General features: G+C 43.9%; 1 protein-coding gene across 2 annotated transcripts; it reads right to left on the bottom strand.

The window, feature by feature from the left end:
* Nucleotides 1-27,034, bottom strand: SLC1A4 (solute carrier family 1 member 4). Of its 2 annotated transcripts, XM_054586884.1 has the most exons (8): nt 26,208-27,034; nt 14,816-14,858; nt 12,669-12,731; nt 11,132-11,298; nt 5,831-6,064; nt 4,429-4,623; nt 4,013-4,147; nt 1-2,127 (listed from the first exon to the last, which is right to left on the bottom strand). In XM_054586884.1, exons 1-8 carry the CDS (start codon nt 26,732-26,734, stop codon nt 1,893-1,895), a joined length of 1,599 nt encoding a protein of 532 aa, XP_054442859.1. In that variant the 5' UTR covers nt 26,735-27,034; the 3' UTR covers nt 1-1,892. The 2 variants fall into 2 exon arrangements, with proteins under 2 accessions (XP_054442859.1, XP_054442860.1); XM_054586885.1 differs by lacking the exon at nt 4,013-4,147.

Below are 27,034 nucleotides of genomic sequence, written 5' to 3' on the forward strand. Positions count from 1 at the left end.
AGACCCAGGCCCTGGATTTTTAAATGGAGGAGCTTGACCATCTCTGTCCTATCCGCCAATACTCATCGCAATGGGACTCACAACTTAATGGTGTGTACCCCTTCTGTAGGGCCTGGGGGACAGCAATACCACAGCAACAGGGAAGAAAAAGACATGAACAAGACGGAAAATGTGGGAGCTTTGATGGCCTGTTGAGGGGTGGTAGAACAGTGCCTGGGCCTGGGAGCCAAGGGCAGTTGGGGGCCCAGAAATGCAATGAAAGGTGAGGTGGCTAATTCATGAACACTTGAAGGACATCGGGAAGAGGCTGCCTTAGACGCAGTCAAAGAACTACAAAGAGAATGGCATGATACAAGTGGCTAAAGCACGCAGAGTACAAAGTCCTGCTCCCAAAAGCTGTCTTCACCAGGAGATCGGCCTCTGTGCAGAAAGGAATCACTTAGGTAAAAAATAAGAGCATAGGGGTGTTAGCACTTGATATCCAAGAAGTGAAATCATTGTCTTCACAGACTCACTCAGTTCACCTCACCAAATCCCTCTGAGGTAGGTAAGAGGCAGGTGACATCGGCCCCATTTTACAGATCGGGTAGAGGCAGGCCCCAGGACTCACTGCAGGCCGCACCCCGGGGCCACACCACAGGTCCACACCAGCAGCCTCAGTGACGTGACAGTCTTGCGCCTTTGTCACTGGTTCACTGGTCTTCTCTCTAAGACCCCTCACTTTGATTCAAACCAAGCCAGTAGGTATCTGGAGGAACATGGACGCCTGGCTTATAATTGGAAACTTTGCCGTACTGGCAGGAAAGGAAACCAAGCCCAAGGGGATCAGCCAAAGCCAGGGGGTCTGAGGACCTGGAAATGGGGGCAGCTCACCCCAGTTAGTGTGTGGGTTTGCATTTTTAAAATTTTAACTTTTATTTATTTTTTATTTTTATTTTTGCCAGAATGCAGTATTTTAGGGAGAGCTAGTTGAATTAAAATAATAGATTGATAAACCAACCAGGGCCCTGAATGTAATGATCACATCACACCTCCCCACAGGAAAAGGTTTCTCTCTGTCCTGTCGCCAAATCAGAGTGGATGGGGACTATAAAGCTATAGTGCTGTCAGAGGCCCAGGCCATGGAAGCTGACAACTTCCCCCAAGGCTGGGATGAGAACGGGGACAATTGCACGTGTGTGTCTTGTCCTGGTTAGGTTGCTTCCCTTTCCCCTGCAGGCTGCACTCCTCCTTTCTTTGACCTCAGAATGTATATCTTACTTAATAGCGCTGACAACAGAACCCAGCAGCCCCAACATCGCTAACACCACCCTGATTATTTCTAACTTGACAATGTGCAGCGCCTCCAGCTCACCAGGAACCCTTGACCCAGACCAGCTGCACCTAGTTGTAGCACAAACTCCAACACCTCGAGACCCAGCTCAGCGAATTCCTGCCAAGGCTAAGAATTTGGGAATTTTTCCAATTACTATGGTTCACAAGACAATGTGACAGATGACTGCAAACACCCTAGGTCTGCCTGGAATGCAGCCAGGCAGAGTGACTCGGCACAATGAAGGGCGCTTCTGCATTTTCCTGGGTGTTGACCATCAGGTCTCTGTGAACCTGTTATTTCCACCAGCTTGGAAGCTTGAGGGCGTGTTTCAAACAGAGCCTGGGGCACACACAGTTGTGGGATCAAAATGAATGTCAGAGTGTCCCAGTCCTCAGGAACCAGTTCTGGCTGGGAAACCCAATGCCTGTGCTGAGAAGCGATCCTCAAACCAGTGACTGGGCCAATGCATTGCCCAGGAGGCTGAAGTTGGTGAGGGTGGTGGGTGGTGCCTGTGTCCAGTGGCTGGACTGATAGGGTGGGTATCACCCCCGGCAGGCAAGCCCGAAGCCCAGCCCCATCACAGAACTGACTCCTTGGATTCCAGTTCTGAGGCGCTGGCAGCAGGGCCAGCAAGGTTCTTGTGTGTCACCAGAGGTGACGTCTCCTCTTCTGACTTGCAGTTGGGGATGGCTTCCACTTTCACCTCACACAGTGCCTGCTCCCCTTTCTTCATCGCCTTCTGATTCAGGTGGTGGAGAATACCTGCGCCCAGGGCGTCCCCTTCCACATTCACCACGGTGGTGGTACGGTCCCTGGTGGGAAAAAGAGAGGTAGGTGTCACAGCCCGTGCCACCTGGAGCTGCCAGGGGGGCAGCCCCATCACAGGACATTAAGGGCCACGGAGAAGCTGTGACCCAGAGAGGCCCTGCTGTTTCCTGGTGAGCATGCTACTAAGGGCGTAAGGATGCACTTTAGATGCTTTCTTTTAATTTTTTTTTAAATGAAAGTAATAGATACTCATCGTAGAAAACTTGAGGGAAAAAAGATAAGTATAAAGAAGAAAAGAAGTCACCCCCACACACTTTACAACTCTGAGTGAATCAGTACTAACACTTTGATCATTTCCTTCCAGTCTTTTTTCTGTGCATGTATTTTAGGTGTAACAGACCCCATCATCTAAAAATCATGTATGGATGAGAGTGTAGACACGGTTTTGTGTCCAGCTTTCCTTTTTCCTTCTCATTTCAACACTGAATCTCTACTGAACATCAGTCTTCATAGGCATTCCATGGCTGTTGGCAATGCCGCCTCACAGAAAATAGCGCTGTTCTTTCCAGAAGCTTGTCTTCCCATAGATCTTCCCATAGAGCTTCCCTGGAGCTCAGAGGAAGTTTTGTGCCCATTTTTAAAGAGATGGGAAAAAAATATGAACTTGTCTGAGGGCATTGCCATGGAGCCAGAGGCCACAGGGAGAGGGAGGGCTCCTGTGACTTCAGGTCTCTCCTGGGCAGCCCGTCTGGTGCTCTTGTTCCCTATTCTGGGCTGAGCACCCCTTAGATGCCTGCCTTCCCCATGCAGATGAGCAAGGAGATGGACCTCTGACCCCTGACCCTTGGCTCTGGTTCTGTCCAACTCACCAGCTCAGGAACTGAGTGCTCTCTGAGTGGTCTGGACAATGTAGGTCTCCTGTGCGTTTCACTCTCATTGCTCTGAGGAGCTGTAAGGATTCTGAGAAGCCCCTTCAAGTTTCCAGGGCTGACGAGAAAAGGCTGGAAGCCACCCACCATCATTCCCAACCACCACGGGCAGAGCCGATCCCAGTGCCGAGCCCCAGTGCTGAGGTTTTCTCATGCGGAGCTCTGGCTAGCCTTGTGAGCAGTATCTTTCTTCACTAATGCTCATTGAATGCTTTCCCAGGTGCCTGGAACCCTTCCATGCGCTGTGCACCTGCGAACTCAATCTCCACCACAACACTGGGGTAGGTTCATCATCATTCCCATTTCACAGGTGAGCAGGCAAAGCACAGAACAGTTCCATCACATGACTAGTAAATGGCAAAGCTGGGATTTGAACCCAGATCCCTGGACTCTAGGGCTCATTTTTTTATTCATACGTTCTACTGTCCAACACTAGTATCTCAGCTAACCTTCCCTATAAAATGGGTGTTGTTCCAACCTGAGAAAGGTGTTGTGCAACTCAAGGAATCAACACTCAATGTTCTGTGTCTTTACAGGAGCCCTGCTGAAAGCGGTCTCCTTCCTAACACCTCCTCCCCTGACCCTAAGCCAAGGCCTGGGAATTAGCTGGGGTCATCTTCTCTCCCCGCACAGAGATCATTCTTTGGACATTTCAGGTCAAGGGCTACCCTCCTTGAAGGCTCAGGGCAGCAATGGCTATGATTCCCATGCAGCTGACAATCTGCAGGTTTTTGTGACCCTTGGGCCCATGTGCTCCTGGATGCTCCAAACAAGTTCTTGGTAATGATATTTCGTGATCATTCATGGGCCTCTGGCTGTCATATTGTTTAATTTTTCCCTGCTCTAGATTTTGTTTTGTCAGCTCAACTGTGGGCTCCTTCCGAAGGCGAGGAGCGCGCCTAAAGTTTCTCCACATACCGCAGGTCCCGTGGAGTGCCAAGCTCCTGTGAGCTTGGCACAGAGTTTCCTTTGTCCGATGCCCTTAGGACTTGCTACTTACACAATCCAGTCCACAGCCAGGATGAGAGAGAGATCATGAGTGGGAAGCCCAATGGCCTCCAGGATAATGGCAATAGTGAGGACCCCTCCAGCTGGCACGCCTGCCGCTCCAACACTGGACGCCGTGGCCGTCACCCTAGGGGATGGCACAGCAGGGTCAGCCATTAGCACGGAGCATGGAGGGGGCACAGAGACATGCAGAACCATGGCAGCCTTGGCTTGGAAACCCCAAACCACACAACCCTGGATTCTGCCAGATGAGCCACTCTCTTGAAGTAACGAATTCATGCTACCCTCATAATGAGACACCCGCATCCTGGTGAGACTGGTGATTATGAGGTATTTCAAAAGAGGTCACAAGAAATACCTCAAGTTTTGTCCCACTCCTAAAGAGGAAGGAAAGAGTAATGAACTTACAGAATCGTGAAAATCTGTCCTGCTTTCAGCTCTACGTTGTTGAGCTGGGCAATGAACACTGCAGCCACGCACTGGAAGATGGCTGCGCCGTCCATGTTCACGGTGGCCCCGATGGGGAGAATGAACCTGCTGATCCTCTTGTCTACGCCATTATTTTCTTCAATACACTTTATCATAGAGGGAAGGGTTGCTGAGCTAGAGAAAAACAACCAACGATGAAAACAGTCCTTCTAAGGGTAACATATTGCTCAGCTCAGACTCCGGAACAGAACTATTAACACCATCCTAGTGTCTGGCTTTCTTCCCTTGAAATAAAAGAAAAATCAGAATTCTTTCAAAGTTTCTCTCACAACATGGGGTTTTGTCAACTCCCAAAGTATTTAAAATGGAACTCCCTAGATTTACCTGTTATGTTATTTACCTGGATACAACTGTTCCAAATTTCTCAAGAACCACATATTGTCTTGTGGTACAAAGTGTTCTCAGGGGAACAAAGAACTACTGACTCCACCTGTGCATCTCTCCTGTTGAATTTCCTGCCTCTAAAGTATAAGGCAAACTATGATTTTTTTCCCCTTTTAGGCCAAGAAGGAGAAATGGCTCTGAGAATTTGGGAAGAGTAACTGTGTTCATAGATAACTGAATAAACAAGACCTGTTCTTTCCAGTCACTTCTGTGGGCTTCGCAGAGGGTGGCTGGTGCAGCTGAAAAGTAGGTTTGTTTCTTTCTGAACCAAAGAGACTGACCTCCCTATTACTTTTTACCACCACTACCTTGTCTTATGATTAGTCCTTCAGGATGTGAGGAAACATGAAGTAGAGAGGCAAAAGCTAAACGTGAGATTGAAACAATGTGCTGCCATCCTTTGATAGCTTTCTTTAGTGCATTTGGAAAATCCATTTTTGGGGGGAAAGTATCCAGTAATGACAAGGTGTATCTTTTGTGCTAAATTAAATAATCCTAGAGAGCTGAATATGCATCCCTCATCATGATGCCTCGGTCTTATTTTCTAATTCGTGCATCCAGAGGAAGATCGTAACAGGTGCCATTCTAGAAACTTCCCTACAGTGCATTTTGAGTTAAGTGGCTGCCTTCTTTTACTCAGGCAAAGGTCTTATTAATTAGGGTGAGGACCCGCAGTTCCTATGGGCTAAGTAATGATCGGGTTGACCACCAAGGAACCGGAAGGAGGACATGAGGCGATTCCTCATTCTGACAATCACAGGAATCTGTTTCTGTAAGAGCTCTTGGGGCTGGTGATATAATAAATAAAGTAAGACCAATTTAGAGTTTTCAAAGAATTAAAATATGTTAAGATTCCAGTTGTGCATCTACCATTGGGCTCACCTGGTTTCATATGAACGCAGCTCAGAGCCATCAGGGACACCCGAGAGCCACTCACCTGGAGCAGGTGGCAAATGCTGTCGCAAATGGTGTGAGGAGGCCCAGGAGGAACCTGAATGGGTTTTTTCGTGTAAAAATAAAATAAATAAGTGGTAGAACAATTCCTCCATGGATAAAATGGCCCAATATAGATGTAAAGATGTATTTCCCAAGGCTGGTCACTAGCACGATGATGTCCTTCATTTCCACGATCTTGCTTCCAACCAGGAACATGATGCCCACGGGTACATACCTAGGGCATGAGCACAGGGCCCGTGTCAGTAAGAGTGACGTGATGAAGGGGCTGGGAGACGCAGGCCCTTCCTGACCCAACACAGCGACTTTCAACTAGGCAGTCTTCATCTCCCCCTTAGGATGACCCTGAGGAATAGAAAGCGGGGAGCCTGTTTTACAGGCTCTGAAACCAAGTAAAATTAACAGGATACATCACTATGGGTAATGGAGTCAGAACCAGAACCAGGACTTCTTTCCCCTTGGATAGATTATGTTCTTAAGAGATGGAGGCTACCAACCAGGCGGGCTCCCAAGTGGAAGGGCAAAAAACTATTCAAGATAAAGCCTCTGGCAATGCATTTTGTTCTGAGAACTTAGAAACACAAAAGACTAGCACCTATTTTGCAAAATTGAGACAATGCTGAGACTTTGTGAGGTTTTAAATTCTTTTTGATTTGGAAAACATGACTCCATGGGAAAAAGTCATTAACAATGGCCTTCTGGGAATGCTCCTGGAGCGTGAAGATTTTTTTTTTTTTTTTTTTTTTTACTGGCAGGATGAGAAGAAGGAAGGGAAGGAGTAAACTGGGGGAGCTACAAAGAACAAAAGTCAGTTGTTTTGAACTTAATATATATTGAGGAAGAATTTTAGCCATTGATTTTTTTGGTAAATTTTAATTATATAGATACTAATGTCACATAGTTCAAATTTCAGAGGTACACAGGGCGAGTAGCGTAAAGTCTCCCTTTCACCTGGAGAAAGCCAATGCCACTGCTTTCTTGAGTTTTCTTTCCAGTATTATTAATTATAAATTCCATAGTAACACATGAATACATTCTCCTTTCAAAAAATTAAAACATTATTGATTAGGCCCAAATCCTCTTTTTAAGTACCACCCTTAAGCCAGACCCTTCCTCAGTTAACCACTCCTACTTTCTATGCATTGACTCATTTAAAAAATTGATTTGAGAGAGAGAGGAAGAAGAAGATTTGTTCCATTTATTTATGGATGTGTTGGTTGATTTTTTTTTTAAAACATTTTTAGAAAGAAGAGAATAGAGGGAGAAAGAGAGGGAGAGAAACATTGATCAGTTGCCTCTTACACACCCCCAGCTGGGACCTGGCCCACAACCAGGCACATGCCCTGACTGGGAATCGAACCATCGACCTTTCAGTTCTCAGGCTGGTGCTCAACCTACTGAGCCACATCATCCAGAGCGACTGGTTGATTCTTGCATATGAATCAAATCGGCAACCTTGGTATATCAGGACGACACTCTAACCAACTGAGCTACCTGGTCAAGGCACACTTTCTATGCATTTAGAGACATAGGTATGTATTTAAGTCTGTATGTCTATTTTTAATCCCCCATTATGTCTTTTGAGATACTTTCATAGAAATACATAGCCGCCTACATCAGTATACTTTTCATCATGAGAAAACATGAATAACATAAAAGTTACAATTTTAATCATACATTTTAGTGGCATTAAGTTCTTTCAATTGTTGTGCAACTGTCACCATTATCCATCTCCAGAACTTGTCCATCATCCCAAAATGAAACTTTCTGCTCATTTACCAATTACCCCCACAAGTCCCTCCCCCTGTCCTGGTGACCACTGTTCTACTTTCTGTCCCTATGAATTTGACTCTTATAGGTACTGTTTACAAATGGAATTTTACAATAATATTTGCACTTTTGCATTTGGTTTACTTCACTGAGCAAGTCTTTAAGGTTCATTCATGTCGCAGCATGTGCCAGAATTTCATTCCTTCTTATTGCTGAATAATATTCCACTGTATGTGTATGCCACGTTTTGCTCATTTATTTGTCACTGGACAATTGGCTATTTCTACTTTTACTTTATTATTTTAAAATTTATTATCCTCACAACCCAAATACAATAGATTATTTTGCCATTGCCCTGCACATGGACATTTAAATTGCTCCCAGATTTTCATCATTTAAAATAACGCTGCAGACAGGCCTCTTTGTGCTCTAGGTAGAGACATCAAAAAGTGGAAGTGCCGAGTTATAAAGTGTGCACATTTTAAATTTTAGCAGACACCAGCAAATGGTTCTCTAAAGGGGCTGTGCCAATTCACGTTCCCCCTAGCTGTCCAGAAGAATCATCCTCCCTCTGCATCACTGGTGCCCATCCAGGCATGATTTTGCCCCCAGGGATATGTGGCAATGTCTGGAGATAGCTTTTGTTATCACAGCTTTGGGGAGGAGATGCTAATGACATCTAGTGAATTATAGGGCAGGGATACCGCTAAGTATTCTACAGTGCACAAGAGGGTCCCCCACAACAGAGAATGATCCAGCCCACAATCAATAGTGCTGCTGTTGAGAAACTTTATCCTCACCCTTACCAACGCCCGATAAAAACAAACTTTTCATGTCCCTGCATAACCTGGTTTTCTCTTCTATAAATTGCTTGCTCACATACTTTCCCTATTTTGTAATAGTTCATTCAGCCTCTTTTCTTTTCTTTTTTTTAAATATTTTATTTATTTATTTTTAGGGAGAGGAGAGGGAGAAAGAGAGGGAAACATCATCGTGTGGTTGCCTCTTGTGCGCTCCCAGCTGGGGACCTGGCCCACAACGAGGCATGTGCCCTACACTGGGAATCAAACAGGCAACCCTTTGGTTTGCAGGCCAGCGCTCAATCCGCTAAGTCACACCAGCCAGGACATCTTTTTCACACATCAGAACCCTATATTAGTGTTTCTCAAATGATCTTTGGTAAAAGATTGGTTAATTTCTATCCAGTGAGTCATGAACCAATATTCTTATAAAAGACAATAAAAATAAAATAAAATAAATGACCACATGTTTGGGTGTTGCAGCAGTATAAAACTACTGTAAAAGTTTCTAAATACTTATTCTCAATTTCCCAATAAATCTAATTGCAGATAGAAAAACAGTTTGTGAGCTGGAACTAGTCCTTTGGAAAGTAATGCTTTGAGATTGTATGTGTGTGTATATACACATACATACTATATGCAAATACATGTGATTTTTCCCCCCAACAAGTGTCTTGTCTTTTAACTATGTTCAAGGTATCTTTGCAAGCAAATATTTTATATTTTGAGATATTCAAATTTAGCAACTTGCTATGGTTTTCAATTTTTGTATTTTGTTTAGGAAAACTTTCCCTAACCCAGTATTTTCTTCTAATACTTTCAGAGGACCCCTTCCTTCTTTCTGCTTCTTCCCTAGAGAGTTGAATGCATGGGTTGGCACTGTGAGTTTTATTGGAACAGAGCCAGACTCGTTCAATTACAAATTGTTTATGGCTGCTTCTGTCCTACAATAGCAGAGTTAGGTAGTTGTGTGAGAGACCATATAGCCTGCAAAGTTTGCAGACCCTGTATTTAATCCACAGAGGAGTTATTTCTCTGAATAGTGTGGGTGAGGCAGGTGCTTGGATATTGGAGTGGGTAGTTAGTAAAGGAAAAAAAGCCAAAAGAACTACTGCTGAAGATCCCCCCCCACCTGGTTGAGATCCTTTAACTAGTCAAGACATTTTAAACCCCAACTCCATGTGCGATGCACTTTCTTGGCAACAGATCTCCCACTGCAGTTAGACACTCAACAGGGGATCTTATTTATTTAGTCCTCACCTGAAGATATGTTTATTGATTTTAGAGAGACAGGAGTGGGGAGGGGAGAGAGGAAGAGAAACACTGACGTGAGAAACATCAGTGGGTTGCCTCCTTCACCCGCCCTGACTGGGGATGGAGGGATCATGCTTCTTCCAACCAACTGAGTCACCAGGCCAGGGCTCAGCATGAGATCTTAGACTAAAAAAATAAACCAGAAAAAGAACCTGAGCTGTGATGAAAACACTTTTTCCTTCTGTAACTATTTCTCTCTCAACAACAACAATCATATGAATGGAGTTTCATGTTTGCAATGATAAGGGTCAGGTTCTGAAATGCTTGGTCGAGCAGAATAAACACTACCAGTGGGAGCTTTGGACTTGGCCTTCCACTTAATTACTTTCCTACTAAATTTCAGGCTTCTTTCCTAAAATCAGTCCAAGTGCCATCCCGGTGCCATCAAGAAAGTTCTGCAATATTTAAGTGGTGACAATGAGGAAAATGCTTTGTGCATGAAAGGGTAAACTAGTTTCTCGGTAACGAATAGGTTTGGCCACAGATGTTTGGCTTGAGTAAAGCAGCAGGATGAAGCTGATGAGGGACTGCCATGGAATTGGCATGATTTCTGAGAAGTTACTTTGAGGGATCAGATCAAATTTTTACCTTTTAGCCAAAAGTCAATCTAATAAATTTTTTAAAAGATTTTATTTGTTTTTTTTAGAGAGAGGGGAAGGGAGTGAGAAAGAGAGGGAGAAAAACATCGATGTGTGAGAGCTACGTCTATTAGTTGCCTCTCACACACACCCACCTGGGGACCCGGCTTGCAACCCAGGCATGTGCCCTGACTGGGAATCAAACGGCAACCTTTTGGGTCACAGGCCGGCACTCAATCTACTGAGCCACACCAGCCAGGGCTAATAATTTTTTATTAAACAATTACACTTCCATTACTGTTATATACAGAAACATTTATGTTAAAAAAAAGACAATTCCAAGTTCACATATGCACAGGGTGAAGATGGATCTGTTTTCCTTGTTGTGAAATATGATAGTAAGGGGCCCTTTGAAGCTCAGAGTCTATCATTTTAAGATAAATAAGCCTTATTTTAGACAGCAGATAGCAAACATATGGAATTCATTGCTCCACAAGATGATATGGGCTTTGCATATAAAGTGGGATGATGGTGGGAAACCACACACAGATCTCTGATGATAGAACCATAGGGGGTCACTGTGGGTGCTGAGGAAGTAACTGGTAACTATGTAACATGCCTGAGGTCCTGGACAGAAGGAGGAACTGCCTCCACGTCCATCACACTCTGTACCAGGACTGGCCCATTGTGCATCAACCACGTACAGAGCCCTGGGTTAGGTGATAACCCAGGGGTGACCTAGAACAGCAGAGTTGGGCTCTTGTCTGGATGGCAGGAAAAATAAGAGGAAGAGCAGGAGGTGGGGAGGGAGGCACTACTTACCACATAATCCATGACACCAGCACCATTGTCGCCTCGTTGAAGGCATTGAAGAAACGGATAAGCTCTTCTCCTTCAGGGCCTAGTTTCTTTAGGGCCACGCCTAACACCAGGGCAAAAAGGACCAGTCCCAAAATATTCATCCCTTCGATCTCCGTGCCAATGGGGATCTGCAGAATTAGAGTAAACGTAGGGTCCAAATTTATAACAGATGAATGAGAACTAAAGGTGCATTTGCTTTGTGTCTCCACTGGACTGAAACACAACGCCCAGAACGAGAAAAGGTTCTTATTTTCTTTAACCTTCAGCGCCTTCACAAATCAGGAGGTAGGAAAGTCAAGGGGAGATGGAGTCTAAGGATACAGAAAGTCAACAAAAATTTCACCTCGTTAATTCTAAAAGCTGTTCAAAATTGGCATAGGTTGAAGCAGGGAGCTCACTGGATATTGGATATTAAAGTAGAGGTTTGGACAATCACTTCAAATGCTGCTTTTAAAAGAAGAGCTGGTTGGTGAAAAGTTCCTTCAGATCAAGAGTCAATGATTGTTACTTCACCTCCTAAATACCAACAGATGCTTTGTTGCTAAGCTGTTATGATGGCCTCCTAGCTGACAAATGTCCCAAAAGATGTTTTAGGATTGACCTGGGTATTTTCAGGATATTTGTTCCTAAATCACTGACTTTAAATGTATAGATAGAGTGTATTCTTTATTTTTTCCAGTAATGTTGAATCTCACCACTGAAAGCATGTATTAGACAGTCACTTTATTCCATCAAAATACATTATGAAATTCTGAACAGGAAACATATGCCAGCATGGTAAAAACAGAAAGAGCATTTTTACCATAGTTCTAGTCCCAGCTCTGATATTAAATAACTTCTTTGGGCTTCAGGTTCTTCATCTACAAGATGAAGTGAACTGAACTAAAGCAGTAACTTTTTTTTTTTAAGTAGAACTTTTCCTTCAATCAAAGAAAGGCTGGTGGCACTCAGAGCCCTCTGCCCTGGGGAGGTGTGTGTGTGGGGTGGGAAAAGAGCAAAATACCTCCGTTTTCCCATGAGAGTTCTCCGGCTGCGCTGACTAATCCTTGAGGTCCCTCATCCCTTCTTGCTCTCATGACCTAGCCCAGTGTCTGGCAAACAATTGGTACCCCCCCCAAAATTTGTGTGAATGAATAATGGCTCAAGTAAGTTAAGCCCCTAAAACAATTTCAATGTGTAGGGGTAGGTTAAATCACCTGTTAATTATATATCAGGGTAGTATAAGGGGCATTATAAACTATTTTTGAAGAAAGAGAACATTAGTTCCAATTCAATGAAATAGATCCACTGAAGATTCCAAAGCTACAGACACTGGCCTTTGGCCATGTTGGTGAATAACCAAAGAAGCAAACCCAACCTGTGCACTTTGAACAGTCCGCCCAAATCCCAAAGCATTCAGCCCTGCTGAGAAAAAGCTGCAACGTGTATGCTCCTTCAATTAAGAAGCATTATTTGCTTTGTAAGAGTTCATCACAAGTAATCTTACAAGGAGCTTCACCTTTTCGAGGGTTGTGTTTCCAGTGTCCGTGCCGTGGGTCACCTCTTTATAGTCAGTTGCATACTGTGAGCGAGAGAAAGAAAAACCCACTGTCAGTTCACAGGGGAAGATGGACCCAGAGGAACCGAGAGGACTGCTGGGCCTCTTGCTGTCCTGTCATAATTCACTCCGAGGGTTGGGGGTAGTGGTCACCTGGTTGGCCTGACGAAGGACTCTGAAAACTATACATAAGTAACTTAAGACCACAGCAGCATGTGCTTCAAGAGGCCTCTGGGTTATTTAGGGACCCAAGGACACAGGGAGAACTTTATGTCCCTTGGACAATGGTTTGTAGGTCTGCCCAATTTCATGCTGATAGTTTGATATTTCAAACAGCTGATTGTTTATTTTATTTGGAGAAACTTGTATTAATTCCATAATGCCCAAGTTCACTTTTCAATGTATCATTTTATTTTTATCCATTTATTTATATTCCACGTTGTTCCAGAACTTGTTTGCACATGACTGCTTTTCAGAATCGTTTTCTAACTGGCCTGAGCCTCCATTCTCCAAAGCAAAGGATGTCAGGCAAGATGGACAGTTTCCTGGCTGAGTCTTGTGGGAGACCCACCTCTCAGAAGCAAAAGATCTCTCCAGCCTTGGCCCTGCAGTTGACCTCAGACATTTCTGCACAATGCACAAAGGTGTCTCCCTGTGGCAGGTGCACTATAGCGGGCAATCTGTGATGAAACACCCTTCCTGACCTCTTCTATGGACACCGGGCTTCTGAACTGTCAAGAGCAGCCCATTAGGAGGTACAGGCACGGAGGCCTGCTTTGTGCGAGGCTTTGAGGAGCTCTGGTCCCCCTCAGCTTCGATTTACCAAGCTTTCAGGCAGGCAGAGAGGTTTAGTGGCACTTAGAGCCCCACTCCCAGGGTGGAAGGGAAAACAAAACCCACCTCAGATGTGACAGGCACTGAAATACCATAAACCTGTTCTTTTCTTTTTAAGAAATTTTCTTTAGTGATTGCTTTTAGAGAGAGAAAGAGGAAAAGAAAGAGAAAGAGAGAGAGGAGAGAGAGAGAGAGAGATTAATTTGTTGGTTCACTTACTTAGGTATTCATTGGTTGATTCTTGTATGTGCCCTGATGGAAGATTGACCCCCCAGCTTCGGTGTATACGGACCAAGCTCTAACCAACCGAGCCGCCTGGCGAGGGCTTTTTAAAAAAAATTTTATTTATTGATTTGAGAGACAGAGAGAAACCTTTTCTTTTCCTCCTACCTCATGTTATATATATGTCACAGCTGTGCTTATATGCAGATTTGTTATTTTTTAAAAAGAGAGAAGCTGTAAGTAGAAACAGAAAAGTCTTTGTTTAAAAAGAGCAATCAGATTAGTCAATATAGACCTTTATATTTCTTCTCTGTGTAAAAGCATGGCCATGGGATGTTACTTGCAGTATTGCTAAAATTAGGGAAAAACTAGTAACAACCTGAATGTCCATCAATAAGAGATCAATGGAGTAAAATTATGGAACACTCATAGGGTGGAATACAGGCAATAACATTGTGTAGAGGATATTTCCTAACATGATAAAATCTTTACAACACACTGCTTAAAAAAAAGAGTTTGCAAACGATATGTATAGTATGTGTACATACTAACAATATGTGTACTATAATGATTTTTAAAACATGTGGGCATGCATAGGAAAAACAGATCTGAAGGATATATACCAAAATGTTCACAGGTAGCTTTACATGGTGAATATGGTGATTTTTATTTTATTTCCTTCTACTTTTTTGTACTTTATTTTTAATTTTTTGCAATGAGCATATATTACCTTTTTAATCAGAAAAAAAAAAACAAAATTGTACTTAAGAATATTCTAAAATATTTAAGAGAGCCCCAGAATGTGATCTGAGGGTATTTCTCAGGGGATGTGAAAAAGATACTGGAACCAGCAGAATATTTTAGAAAAATGTTGAGTTTTTTTTGTTTTGTTTTATTCCAGAGGCCCATCTATAAAACTTAGACCAATGTTACCAAGTTTTGTTGGCAGCATTCTCTCTCCCTGTCCCACCTTACCTAATTCTACAGCAGGAATTTCTATATCCCCTACCCCCATCAAAGTTTCACATTTTTAGTAAAGCATCAAGCCTTACCGTTCGAAAAGCTGCAACCACAAGATTGGAGGGAAACAGGTTCCTGTTGGAAAAAGAAGGATTTCATCAGTATTCTTAAAATTCAGCATTCAAAGTATCCACTTGAAGACGCCTATTCCTGACAGCCTAACATACGGTATTCCTTGTCTCTCTACCTCCAGCAATTACTGTGGTCTTCTGTTGTCCAAACACCCAGCTATGCCTTGGCTCCTGGGGCACAGTAGATACTTGAGTGCTCCGATTTTTCTCTCTTCTCCCTCCTGGTACTCCTTGATATTTGGGCTTACCGGTGTTCAACCAAACCAGAATAACTGCATCACTTTCCTTTCCCCAAGAGGTTAAGCCTTATTCCTGTGGTTTCCAATGGGGCGTGGTGCTGCCCCCTAGTGAAGTTCATGGGAGTGTTTTTGCTGTGGCGAGGACTCAGGGCTAGGGCATTGGGAGGGGTGGAAAGGGGCCTGCCTGGAGTTCGGGGAGTGTGTGTAGGGGAAAGTGCCAGGTCCCAGCCATTCATTTGGCTAAGAGTGAAGCCAAGTCCCGTACAATAGATGGTCTCAAGGCCCTCATGCTTTCCAATATCCTATATGACATACCTGCAGATGAAACCTTATAATTACGCAAGCCTAAACTAACCCCAAACAAGGTAGTTTTGCATAATTTGAACATACAGTCATACCTCGGTACTCATAGGCTTCAAAACTGGACAAACCCTGTACTTGGCTCATTTTGACAAGGAAAATGTTTTAGCACTCGGCACCTGGTTGGGACTCACTGCACTTTCTAGAACTTGTATGAGCCACCATACCGCCCCACAAAGAAAATGCTTCATTGCCCTGTACTCATCGGTTTTGGCACTCGTCACGAGTTCCAGGACAAATTCACGACAAGCTCCGAGTACCACTGTATACTGAATTTTCTAGGAATGCAATTACTGTGTAAAATACGGGATAATTATTTTTTGTTTTGTTCGAAGTATTTCCAAGAATTGTTTATCTTTCTGAAAAGATCACATCACCCACAGAAAATAGTAGGATTTGAGTCCTTAATTGCATATGTGGTATTAGTCTGTACTTATATCTATGCCATTAACAGTGAGTCTAAATTCAGAAGCAAGCACCTAACTACTTTGTTTTAGAGCATTAAGATATTAAAACATTTTTATAAATTACTCTTTTGTCTTTTATATTACGGTTAAGTCATATTAATATTTTGAAATTATGTATGTAGGTAAATTCTATTTATGTATTTCATTTCATGATGAAGGATATAAAATAATTGTTAAAAAGCAGGGCAACAGAACTGATTGAGTTAAGCTTTGTTTTAAAACCAAAGTCATGCAGACAGTTTTATTGAGGGCCTCCTTTGGGTCAGGTTCTGTGCCAGGTTCTGGTCTTGATATATGAGAAAATTCCACTGACCGTCTATCTGTTCCACCCACTTCCTATACGAATAAGACTAGAAGAGTAAATGACTCTGGATCCTCCTTTACAATATGTACCAAGTATATGCACTAATTCTTACTTCGGTGACTGAGTTGTTTACCTAATGCTAGATTCTCTAGGCAACTATTTGTATTACATTTGGTTTTAGAGGGAGGCGGGCCTGACTGTAACCCACCTTGGCAAGCAGAGTCTCAGATGGCCTGCTGGACCCCACATTCCCTTGAGTGTGGGTGGGGCCTATAACTTGCTTAATTTAGCCAGAAAAATAGAACTAAGGGTCCTGGCTGGTGTGGCTCAGTTGGAGCGGCATCCCATAAACTAAACGTTGTGGGTTCAATTCCTGGTTAGGGCACATAACTAGATTGCAGGTTTGATCCCCTCTCTAAAAGCAATGGAAAAAAAATGTCCTCTGGTGAGGATAGGGAAAAAAGAAAAAGAATAAAGCAAAGGTAATGGGATATCACTTACTTACATCTTGTGAGAAGACTCTTTACCACCTTCTGGGCTTGGATGTTTGAGGAAACGAGCTGCTATGCTGGGCAGGCCCTAATGGCGAGAAACCGAGGGTGGCCTCGGCCAACAGCCACCTAGGAACTGAGGCGCCAGTCTAAACTTCAAGGACCCAAATTCTTCCAACAACTGTGTGACCTCAGAAGTGAATTCATCCCAGCTGAGCCTTTGGAGGAGACCCTAGCTGTGGCCAACTCCTTGATGACAACTTTGTAAGAGACCCTGAAGCAGAAGACTCAGCTAAGCCATGCCAAGATTCTTGATCCAATGTGAGATAATTAATGTGCGTGATTTGAAGCTGCTAAATTGTTGGTAACTCATTAAATTTGTGCATCAGATAACTAATACACTATCCAACAGGGTAATGTTATCAAAACGAACTTTATTACACTTAGGGTATATCCACAAGACAGCCAGCATACAGAGACTGCAACACAGCGTTTTCCAAACTTACTTTGTCTATGAAACCAGATGGCTTTGAACATATTTAGAGAATACCCGCTAGTACACACCTGCATTTAAGCAGACAAAACGTGATCTCCAGTTGAATTAACCATTACAAAATGGTGATCAGAAATTTGACTCCTAACACAAGCATATTTACTTTAGAAAAAAAGTTAGAAGGCTAGAAATGTGTATTGACTATTCCTTAGTGGACCGATGAATAGCAACTTCCGTTTGCCTATTATTTCCATTACAAAGGACCTTTCTTACGTTTCAAACTTGTGAGGTAGGTTTGGTATCTTATTTCCATTTGCCATACAAGTTAGAAGCAAAAATAGGTCCTGAGCCAAAATTTCCCTGTTCTACATGCATTGTGTGACATCTCTCAATAGTTCAGGTCTGAGCTGGCCACTGGGTTCTCTTCCTAAGAGGGCAGGGAAGGTAAGGAATGAATTGGGTTAAAAGCCCTCCATCTTCCCCATGGGGGACAACTTCCCCTGGAAGTACCTTGCATCCTTCAGGGATTATCAATTTCCTTACAAGCACAGCCTTTCCCCCAACCTTGAAATGTACTCTCTTCCAAAGAGCACACGCTGTTTGTTTAAACCCTGCTAGCTGGCCTGCCTAGTCTCTTTACTGTGAGCAATAACCCAATACCGTCTCACCCAGACTGGACCCTGACCCTGTCCCAGAACTTCTAGACCAAACAGCCACTGACACACCGACCTGTTTTCAGACAGTCTACAGTGAACTCCTGCCAAAAAAAAAAAAATCAACTTTCTAAGAAGAAAACGGTGTTTTTTGGCAGTTACTTATAAAGTTAAACATACACTTACCATATGACCCAGCAATTCCATCCCTGGATGTTTACCCAAGAGAAATGAAAATATGTATCTGCAAAAAGGGCCGCTTAACAGTCTTATTTATAATAGCTCCAAACTCAAATGGTCATAAACAGATGAACGGATACATTTTGATAAATCCATACAATGGAATCCTACTAGGCAATAAAGAGAAATCAACTAGTGATAAATGCAACCCAGATAATCTCAACAACATTGTGCTGAGCAAAAGAAGCCAGACAAAGAAAAGTACATGCTGAATGATTTCATTACTATAAAGCTCTAGTAAAAGCAAAACTAATCTATAGTAACAGAAAGCAAAACTTTCCATCCAAAACTTCTGGGGGCTAGGGGTGGAGAGGGGGGAATGCTGAGAAGGGTCATGGGTGACAGAACTGTCCAGTGTCTGGATTGTGGTGATGGTTAAATGAGTTCTCTGTTTGTCAAAACTCACTGAATTTGATACCTAAAATGAGTGTATTTCATTGTATGTAAATCCTACATCAAAATGCTTAAAAAGTTAAAAAAAAAAACAGGGATAACTGCAAAGGAGATTTAACAACCAAAATAACCCCAAAACATTCAATGGGATGACTGAACTTTCTTTAGGTTGTCTAGCTCAGTTCTCAGGTATTAATCCCTGGGAAGGGACTGCCTGGCGGTAGTGAGCTGAAGCTCATGCACCCACAAAATCGTATTCCTTTCCCTTGGTCCTGCTGGTTGCCACAGACCAGGGAGAGAAGCATTCCCCTGCTGTCCATACCAAGGGGCAAGGTCCAGGAGCTGCTGTGGGAGTAAAGCAAACATCTGACAGATTGTATCTTTGGTATTGTACCTAAAAAGTCATTGCCATACCCAAAGTCATCAAGGTTTTCTCCTATGTTGTCTTCGAGTTCTATAGTTTTGCATTTTACTACATTTAGGTCTGTGATCCATTTTGAGTTAATTTTTCTGAAGGGTACAAGGTCTGTGTCCAGATTCTTTTTTTTTTGGCACAAGGACATTCAGCTGTTCCAGCACCGTTTGTTGAAACGATTATCTTTGTGCCATTGTACTGCCTTTACTCCTTTGTCAGAGATCAGTTGGTTATATTTACAAGAGTCTGTTTCTGGCTCTCTGTTCTGTTCCATTGATCTATTTGCCTTTTCTTTTGCCAGTACCACACTGTCTTGATTACGATAGCTTTATCCTAAGTCTTATCGTTGAGTAGTGTCAGCCGTACAACTTGGTCCTCTCTGCACTCTTCTTAATCCCCTTTCCTTTTAAACACACACGCTGCTGTGAAATCTGGATTTTTCTTACTCCTGAGCTCTCTTGTATGCAGGGATCAGCTGCTTGTCATTCAAGCAGCTTTGTTCCCCAGAGCTCTGTCTTCAGGCATTTTCCTCCAACTCCTCACATTCACACAATAACTTTGTGAGTTTTCAAAATAAGGAACATATGAGCTGGAGGAATCATAGTGGTGACCAAGTTCAACCCCCTTATTTAGCACATGGTGACACCAAGGCCCAGAGGCATTAAGTTGATACATATGTCATTCATGTGACAGACCAACACCATCAGAGAAAATTTTCTATATTTGTGCTGTCTCAAAGGGTAGTCATATGGCTATTAAGCAATTGAAATATGGCTAGTGTTACAGAGAATCTGAATGTTAAATTTTGTTTATATTGAAAATATAAATTACATATTTAATTTTTTATAGTTTATTTATTAATTTCTAGAGAGAGGGGAAGGGAGGGAAAAATAGAGGGAGAGAAACATCGACTGGTTGCCTCTTGCAAGCCCCCAACTGGGAACCTGGCCTGCAACCCAGGCATGTGCCCTGACTGGGACTCGAACCAGTGACCTTTCAGTTAACAAGTTGGTGCTCAATCCACTGAGTCACACCAGCCAGGGCACATATTTAAATTTAAATAGCCACTTGTGGCTAGTGTCTATCATATTAGACAGTGCAGATCTGTAGTACTGAGACCCAGAATCTGGAAATCAGAAGGACCAAAAGCTAACTGCTACATAGCACTCAGCTTTACTGCCCGTTAGGGTGCTTTTAACTACTAAGATCTTCATCTTCTTCAAATTCTCAAATATTTCCTCTTTCTGTTATTTGATCCTGAGAAATTTACTTGAATTACATAATACCAGATATAGATTAGACCAAAGTTTCTCAAACATTAGTAGTCCGTGAAATTACATGTTTTGCTCTAATCAGCATTTTATAAAAGATAGAATACATTAGAATGGAAAATATAAGCATTTCAATGTTGTTTTGAGAAATTGGTGTTTCAGATTACGTATGGGGCCTCAGGGTGCATACGTATGTGTAGATGCCGTAATTTTAAATGTATTTCTTCTTTCTTGTTCCTTGGCCATCTTGGAGGCTGCTCTTGGTTGGGGGCTGTGATGCACCTACGATGGAAAGATGGTGGCCACAAAGAAGACAAAAAAGGTGTTGGAGTCGGTCAGCTCTAGGCTCCAACTTATTATGAAAAGTGGAAAGTATATGGGAAGTGACCTGCAAATTCTGAAGATGATCAGAGAAGGCAAAGTGAAAGTGGTCATCCTCGCCAACAACTGCCCAGCCTTGAGAAAATCTGAAATAGCTGGCTGTGCCATGTTGGCCAAGACTGGTGTCCATCACTACTGTGCAATAATATTGAATTGGGCCCAGCATGTGGAAAATCATACAGAGTGTGCACACTGGCTATCATCGATCCAGGTGATTTCTGATATGAGAAGCACGCCAGGACAGTCTGCTGAGAAGTAAACCATGCAAAACTTTTCTTTAATAAAACTGGCCAGAGCTTGGTTTTTTAAAAATGTGTTTCTTACAGTGGATTATAGTCAAAAACCTATGCAAAAATGCCAAAGCCATACTACTAAATGCAGAGGTGCAAATCAGAACAAACGGGGAGAGAATGAATGGACACGCCTTTCCAATGCTACAGGAATCTCTGGATATGTTCCTTAAAACAAACAAACAAACAAAACTGGTATGGCCCTGGCTGGTGTGGCTCAGTGGGTTGAGTGCTGACCTACTAACTGAAATATCGCCAGGTTCCCAGTTGGGGGTATACAAGAGAACCAATTGATGTTTCTCTTGCACATCAATTTTTCTTTCCCTCTATTTCTCCCTCTCTAAAAAAACAAAAACAAAACAATAACAACAAAAACACAGAACCTGGTATGAGCTGAGGCTGAACTGAAGCCAGTAGAGCTTCAGTTAGCGGTACTTTATAGACTCATGCAGCTCACAGGTTGAAAAACTTCATAACTTTCCTTCTTTCCACGTCAGCTATTATTTATTCCTCTCATTCTATTGTGAAGGATGGTAGCATTTCCCTGTTCTATATGAGAAGAATGTAAAACAATTTACTTTTGCATAGGTATATTTTTTGTTTCAGCATATTTCCTTTAAGTTCAAAAATTCTTTACTAAATTTAAGAAAATTTCAAAGACTTTTCAGAACAGGACGTGGCTCACAATATATACATCTGATGTTTATTATTCCTTGCGTTTATTGTTAGAGTCAGTTAACAGGGATGTGCTCCTTCTGATCTTGGTACCCCCGACACAGCTGGGAGCTGAGGCAGGGCTGGGTCAGGCTACTATCACAGTGGGGGGTAGAGGAGGAATCGACCCTCTTTTTAAAGGCCCGCATCCAGTTTTCGATTCCAGCTGAAAAGGCAATTCCTGGGCCCCTGTGGTGGGAGACATTTCAGGAAATAAGGCTAAGAACACACTCATTCTCTGTATCGAGTAGCCTGAGAGGCTTGGACACACTAGAATATTAGCAAGGCACTCAAATATTAACTCATTTATTAATCATAACAAGTCTAGGTAGTAGATACTATTATTAGTCTCATTTTACAGAAAATGAAACCGAAGCACCAAGAGGCTAAGTGACATGTCCATACAGCTAGTAAGTGGTAGCTCTGGATTCAAACCCGGTAGTTGATTTCAGTATCTGCTTTTAGTCATTACCCATACTGCCTCTCTGGGTGTATGTTCTTTTCAGTGCTTCAACCATTCAGGTAGTCTCGTGGGTAGTAGAAGGAATGACGTCGAGTTAAAACCTTTTTAAAAAAATTATAAGCTACCATTTTAGTAAGTAGTTTGGCTGAGAAACCTCTATTAATTTGAGTCCTTGTTGGATTTGCTAAGAGCCTTCATCTTGCCAATAGAACAGAGATACATAGGCATGGATCAAACAACCTGCCATGGCCAACATTTAAAAGAAATTATTCACTAGTCACTCTCTTGACTGTGATCTAGTGGCTAATATTAGATCTCAGTGTCCAATAGTTTTTCTTCGTACCTACTGAAGAAATGGGTTCTTTGAAGCTTGGGAAAGAAAGTCGCTCACACTTCCCTTGGTGAAAGGAAAGGCTCATAGTTCAGTCCACTGTTGATAAAATTAGCACAAAAGAAAACATAATGTCTATAAAATTCGACAACAGGCAAAACCTCAATTGTGCTCACAGGGCACGTGGCAGCACCCTGCTAGACGTCTGCAGAAGACAACGGCCCAGGGCCATTCTTAGGGCTGCCAGGGCAACCAGAGCTTCGGACCAGGAGCTCTCCCTACCTGCATCCTTTGCAAGTCTTTGGTTTTCCATTTGAAAATGACAAATTTGAGCCTCTAGAAGAGTGTTTAGAAGCCAGCTGTCTCAGTCCTTTCCATTTACAGCTGAGGTCAGCTTTGGAGACCATAAACAGGTAATGCGGGGAGACAAGAAACTGGAATGTTGCAGAGCACATGTGAGGATTTCTGCCCCATTTCAGAATGGAAGGCTCTTCTGCGTTTAGTTTGGACTTTTCCCCATTTCCAATTTTCCCATAGTGTTGATTCTATTGGTTCAAAACAATTAGTCACTGTTTATCTCTTTTTCTCCAGGCTCCTCCACGTGTTCCTGATATACCTAAAGACTACGTTAGCTGCAAGTCATCTTAGGTTCCCCCAACATTCTTTCATTCCCCATTTACTCTCACTTATTTCAAACTATAAAAATAGGGTCATCCCTACTAGCTGTGAATGGGGAAATTAGTTCTGTAATGTTGCTCCATCTATAACAAGAGCAAGCACATACCGGGCTAGTACGTCTTATTCTAAGAGCTTTACAGACAAAACTCATTTAACCCCCAAAACAATCCTGTGAGGCAGGTACTATCATGATCCCCATTATGGAGATGAGGAAGCCAGGGCACAGAAAGTTATGGACATGCCCTAGGATCCATAGTCAATAAACATTGTTAGGGACTAAGAACTTGCATAGTGACTGGATTTCTGATAAGCTGTTTCTGTCTGTTTGGTGTCAAAACCACTTCATTTTGGATGAAAAGTCAGGGCTCGATCACTTGGGTCACACCCAGTTTTGAGAGTCCTGTATTGTTCCAAGTCCTCAGGCATAAAATCTTCAGGCTGCTCAGAAGGAGACTGTGACTCTGCCACCTGACAACTGCTGTCTATTGTCACTTCGAAGCTCTGGAAAGGGCCGGCTCCCAGTGCCAGCACCTCACACCCACTCCCCAGTCTACTTTGTTATTTCTAATCCATTGTGTGCTAGGAAATCAAATCACTTGGTAATGGCATTCTGAATTTTCTAAAAGCATAATGATTATCTATCGGCTTCATTTCTTTCTGACTTGTAGTAACATCTTGGGGAAAAAAAAACAACAAATTAGTGGTTGTGGCAGAGAGACCCTGTGGGATTTGGGGGCATTCCACAGCTAGGAAAGGTCATGGACTTCAGCGAAGTCTGCACTGCACTTAGTCATCAGGCTTTCCCCACTCCTTCCAGGTGTTTAAATTGTCGGCAGTTACCAGGGCTATGCCCTGCCTTTGCTGAGGAACATGCCCAGAGACCAATAAAATCGACATCTGTGAGGTTTCTTTGATGGAAGCAATTTGAAAATTTTCACCGAGTATTCCCAGACCCAGGAAATATTTCCATGTGGTTCAGGACTGCTCCCTCTCACAAGCTGCTCAACATGAAAGCCAAGTCTGAGCAGCTGCACACACTGTCCCTCACCAAAGCGGGTCATCTCCTCTTTTTAGAGGAAGTGGGCATCTGCCTTGACGCAATGAAGTCTTTCTCTGGATCCTCTTTTGGATCAGAGCAAACATTTCTGAGACTGTGAAACTAGGCTAGCAGCATGGCGTCATTACTATGGCAGGTTGACTTGGGGGACAAGAGAGTGAGAGAAAGGGGGCTCTGAACTGTGGGGCACAGAGGCCTACGGCTCTTCTAATCCCGCTTTTGATAAACTACTTGGTGACCCAACGCAAATCATCAATCCTTTTATGGCTCAATTTCCTCAGTTGTGAAAAGAGGATCATACCACCTACACTACCTTTATCTGTGAACTGCTGGATTAAATGTGGTTGGCGGTTGGAAACATTATGGAACACTACCTATACCCAACAAGCCCTGACAAAGGTTCTTTTAGTCCTTCCTTGTATCTGCAGCCCAAGTCACTGAAGAGTCTGCACCTACACTGACCATTGAGTCATGATGCTGGGTCACCATTCACTCCAGAAGCAGGAGCTAAAGGGGCTTGGATCTAAAACTAGACAGCTACGATCGGGAAAAAGAGCTCTCTTCTGGTGCTAGTGGTAGTAAGGTAACCTCTCATATCACCCCCACCCCGTTTTTTGGCCGCTGCTCCTCTCTTGGAGATGAGAATGCTACTGAGCCTGCCTATGGGGGTACAATCAGTAGGTCAGAGCTGTGCATCCACACTCCTTCTCTGGGCCACTGTTTTTTTTAACCCCGTAACTATCTTCTCTCCTGAGACAGCTGACAGATATACTGAAGTGCCAAAGGCACTCCCGACCTCATTAGACTGTCTTTAACACCCACCTAAAAGTGAGTCCTCACACTTTAAGGATCTCTTAAAAACTCCAAGTGTCAAGCTGCCAGATACTAAACAAAGACTATGATGTAATCAAAGTCCTAATAGGTCACCTCTGCCTGCCCTTTTGGTAAGAAGTTTTGGTAAGAACTTTCTGGTCTGCCTCATCAGAGGTTTTTATTTTTCAGTGTAATGCCTTGGACTTCTTTGGTTGTTGTTGCTGTAGTTTCAAATGAATACTTTCTCTTAAGTAGTAGACAGTCATCACATTTTCCAGAGGGAGAAATGGAAACTGCAGGAAGTCAAGTCACTTTGCCCAGGGTCTGCTGGTTTTCACAGCCTTAGCAATGAGGAGCTTTACCTCAGTGACTCAAGACAAAACACACCTCTCCAGGGCTCCAAATTGGAAACCTGGGGCAGGAGCCAGCTGAGCTCCTCACTCAACTACACTTGGCCAAGTCAGTAAATGCCTCCTGCCTGCAATTTTCCATTTGTGAACTCTGAGCTAATGGAGAAAGCAGAAGAGGCTCATTTGGGTAATCCACAGAAACTACACTATGTCTCAAGGGATGAAAGCCAACTTGTAAGAGTCACAGAAAGCAGGCAAAGCTACGTGGAGTTGCTTCTCTTTCCCTCTCCTCTTGAACTCCCGCCTTCCCACAAATAAAGCCTCTTGAAATTGACAATACTGAACGGTGGTCCTGGCTATGGGGTGCAGGGCAACCTGCCCCAAGCCCTCATAAAGAGGCCTGACTGGGCGATGGGCCCATACAACTAACCCCAGCCTTGTAATCCCTGGGTTCTCTGACAGTTCTTCAAAAAATTGCCGGCTTCCTCCCAGCCAATGGGCTGAAACAGAGAAGGCCACAGATTACAGGCCAGGACGGTCTAACAGGCAAAATTTAACACATGCTCACAGAAGCTTTGAGGCACTGTTGGGGAGAAAATGGGGTGAAGAGATCCAGGAGTGGTCAGAACATAGCCAGAATGTAAGGAGTAAAGTACAGGTAAGACAGCTGCCTCTGCCCTGCTGCACACTCACACCTAACAGTAGGACTGGCTTTTGCTAAAAGATATGGCCCTGCTCCTTTAGATTGTCTGTTGGGCCAGGATTGATGTTTGAAAAGGTGTGGTCAGCATGCAAAGGCTCCAGGCGTTACTTTGATATTTTAAAAATGTTAAAGGCCATCCAGCAGCCAATTAGAATTAACTCTTAGGAGTATATGAAGGTGTGTGTTTAGGAATAAACTGGAGTGTATTGGACAGCTGGCGTCTCCACTGCTTTGGGGGGATAGTTACCTGGCCAGGTCGAGGAAAGAATCCACTGTCTCTTTGGGGACCGGAGTGGGGCCCGACTCCTCCAGCCCAAGGTCTCTGGACTGAAGATTCTGAGCGCCAGACCCAGGCTTGATGATGAACGCCAAAACGACTGCGAGCGCGGAGGCGCCTAGCGTGGTGAGGCCGAAGTAGGCGATGGCGATGCCACCCAGGCGCCCGAGAGAGCTGGCGTCCAGAGAGGCCGCGCCAGACACCAGACTGCAGACCACCAGCGGCAGGATGATCATGCGCAGCATGCGGAGCAGCATCTCGCCAGGGAAGGCCAGATAGGTGACCTGCGTGCGATTAAGCCCGAGCCCACGCAGAGCCGCGCCCAGACCTGCGCCGGCCACCACTCCCGACACAGTGAGCAGCACCAGCGCGTGGTGCCTCAGAAAGCCGGTGCAACGCCGCGCGCGTCCTGCAGCGGTCCCCTGCGCTCCAGGCCCCGCTGCAGGCCCAGCCTGGGAGCTGTCTAGGTAGCCGTTGGTCTCGCTGCTCTTCTCCATGACGCTGCCCGCGACTCGGAGCTGAAGATGAGGGACTTGGACTCTAGTGAAAGACTGGGCTTTCAATGAATGGCTCAGGAGGAGCTGGCGAGGTCCACTAGCTGTGCCGGGCGTGTTCTGGGAGCCGGCCCTCCGGAGACTCCCGGTCTGGGCGCCGGAGAACGGGCTGGAGCCTCGGGCTAAGTGGATCGCAGCACACCTAGCTTTCCCACAGAAGCCACGGACTGGAGATGATGCAGCTCCGGAACCCCCAAGGAGCAAGCTGCTGCAAAGGAAGGATCGGTCTGGGCTGTATCCCGC

This window comes from Pteronotus mesoamericanus, unplaced genomic scaffold (assembly GCF_021234165.1).
Source record: "Pteronotus mesoamericanus isolate MK-2021 breed Mesoamerican mustached bat unplaced genomic scaffold, CSHL_Meso_final contig_98, whole genome shotgun sequence".
In the NCBI taxonomy this organism is placed as follows: Eukaryota; Metazoa; Chordata; class Mammalia; order Chiroptera; family Mormoopidae; genus Pteronotus; species Pteronotus mesoamericanus.

Coding starts and splice junctions, on each gene's coding strand:
- SLC1A4 (XM_054586884.1), bottom strand. CDS start 26,734: ATGGAGAAGAGCAGCGAGACCAACGGCTACCTAGACAGCTCCCAGGCT. Junction 14,859..26,207: donor TCTTTCCTCGACCTGGCCAG/GTAACTATCCCC, acceptor TTTTTCCAACAG/GAACCTGTTTCCCTCCAATC. Junction 4,148..4,428: donor GGACAGATTTTCACGATTCT/GTAAGTTCATTA, acceptor GCCATCCCCTAG/GGTGACGGCCACGGCGTCCA.